General features: G+C 31.9%; 1 protein-coding gene across 1 annotated transcript in view; it reads right to left on the bottom strand.

Moving 5' to 3' along the window:
- Window positions 1-2185, bottom strand: part of LOC105620714 (guanylate cyclase 32E-like) — a 65905-nt gene that overhangs the window by 4747 nt on the left and 58973 nt on the right. Inside the window, exons 10-14 of the mRNA XM_012202206.1 lie at window positions 1580-1651; window positions 1350-1518; window positions 1087-1236; window positions 638-977; window positions 404-527 (exon numbers count right to left, since the gene is read on the bottom strand). Of these exons, the coding sequence (XP_012057596.1) occupies window positions 404-527; window positions 638-977; window positions 1087-1236; window positions 1350-1518; window positions 1580-1651 (855 nt within the window). The remainder of the gene's footprint in view (window positions 1-403; window positions 528-637; window positions 978-1086; window positions 1237-1349; window positions 1519-1579; window positions 1652-2185) is intronic.

Here is a 2185-nt window from a genome sequence, read left to right as displayed (position 1 = left end):
TTGTGCTAACATATCTTATCTCACATATCATCGTTAATATACGTAATCTCACATATCATCATTAATATTATACGTAATCTGAAATGTTAAATTTGAGTATTTTATTAGATACGACTGACAGCATTATTATCATTTTATGAATATATATAACGATTATATATAACGAGATACTTCAATTAATCTCGCACCGCATCTCTTATATTAAATTTATATCTCACTGATTTTATTTTTATTTTTACACTGAGGAGGAAGACTCAATCGAAAGAGATGAAAAGTTTGTCAATTTTTCTCAAGAATAAAGTATATACGATTTCACATATGCCTAACCTGTGTTGATTCGCATTGGCTGATTTACAACATTTTTGTTTCACTAAATTATAAACCAATAAGTGAAAATATATACCTGAAATGGTGTACTTTCAGCTGACATTGCAGTAAAACCAACGATATCACTAAAGTATATAGTAACCGAATCAAAAGCTTCCGGTTCTACCCCAATACCGTTTGTCAAACAATTCGCGACAGGCCTAAAATGAAACACTTTTTTGTAAATATACATATATTTATCATTCAGATCAATTTTATAGCCATACTTATTATTTTTTACTGATAAGCATGTCAGTTTGCGAAAATTTACTTAGGTAACATTCTATGAAGAAGATCTTCAGTTTTCTTTTTTTCTTCCAAGAGAAGTCCCGTACGCTGAGTGACTAGATCTTCGAGGTTGCTCGCATACTTCTCCATCATGTTCATCATTTGATCCATTATATTTCGATGCCATCCAGCTTTCATTCTCTTCAATCTAGTCCTTATCATTTTGAAGTCTGGTCTAAGTTCTGGATTTTCTGCCCAACAGTCCATAATAGTGATAACAACATAATCGGCACAATTTGCTTTCGACTCGGAGAGTACGTTTAAATTGGGCCTAAACGGTGGTTCACCATCTTCCGGAAATCTTTTTACTCGGTCTATGATTTCTGTCATAATATTATTAATAATCACATTAATTTTTTTTGTAATTTGAATCGAATATTGAAGTTATATTTATATTACTTCCTCGTTACACACGTTACCACTTATAATTACCTTTAGGTTCCAGATTTATATTTCCATACGGTCCTTTGCGTCCAAGAATTTCATATAGAATAATGGCGAAAGAATAAATATCTCCTGCCTGAGTGCCTTTAATCGGAGCATGTGAGTTTCTTAATAGCTCGGGGGCTTTCCAAAATAAGTCTACCCGGGATAAATAGTAATTAAACATTATTAAATAATAATTTGATTCATATAATAATTAAAATAACGCGAAATATACAATTTGATAAAATATAGAATAAACATCCGCATACTTCGATAATACTGATGTTCACCGATGCTGTCAGATTCGGCGCAATGACGCATATTATGAAGACCGAAATCAGAGACTTGAAGTACCCAACGTGAAGTTACAACACAATTGGAAGACTTTAAGTTCCCATGACATACTAACAATGAAGACTCGTGAATATATGACATGCCCTGTTTAATAAAATTGCATTAAAATTTTACGATGTATAGTGTAAATTTCAAAAACACTTACCTTAATAAGATCGTGGATGAGGGAAGCAATGAACATATCATCTAATTTAATATCTTCATTTTCAACTATGTCCTACAAAATATATGACATATATTTTCTTTCCTACTCTTTCTTATTATCTTATTATCTAAACTTTTAAAGTCGATTTACACTATACGTAATTTTTATTTATGTACAACATACATATGATAGAGAGCGCCAATGATCAAAGTTAGATGTTATCAATATATATTCTTAATTTAAAGGACTCCGCACACAAAATCATAGGCCTTCGGTGAAATTGGCTGAAACATTAGTATATTATAATTTTTCATTGAGCAAAAGTGTCCATAGGCACAAAGCTTGATTGGTTTTTTTTTGTTATAGGCGTTTGAAGTTCTATTAATGCTTCGAAATCAAGTTTCTGTAATAAATAAAGAGATTTTAGGTAACAATATGCCATGCACTCTCATCATCCTCATTCCCTCCACCATCCCTCTCCCCCCAATCCCATATACATACGCTTGCGCGTGTATTTTTATATGAAAAAAATAAAAATCGAAATAAATCTTTCTTATTACATTTTTGTGTGTGTATGTGTGTGTGTGTGGTGGGGGTGGGGGGTAT

Source organism: Atta cephalotes (assembly GCF_000143395.1).
Source record: "Atta cephalotes unplaced genomic scaffold scaffold00028, whole genome shotgun sequence".
In the NCBI taxonomy this organism is placed as follows: Eukaryota; Metazoa; Arthropoda; class Insecta; order Hymenoptera; family Formicidae; genus Atta; species Atta cephalotes.
Note: the sequence above shows the minus strand (reverse complement) of the source record. Positions and strands in the feature narration are given on the sequence as shown.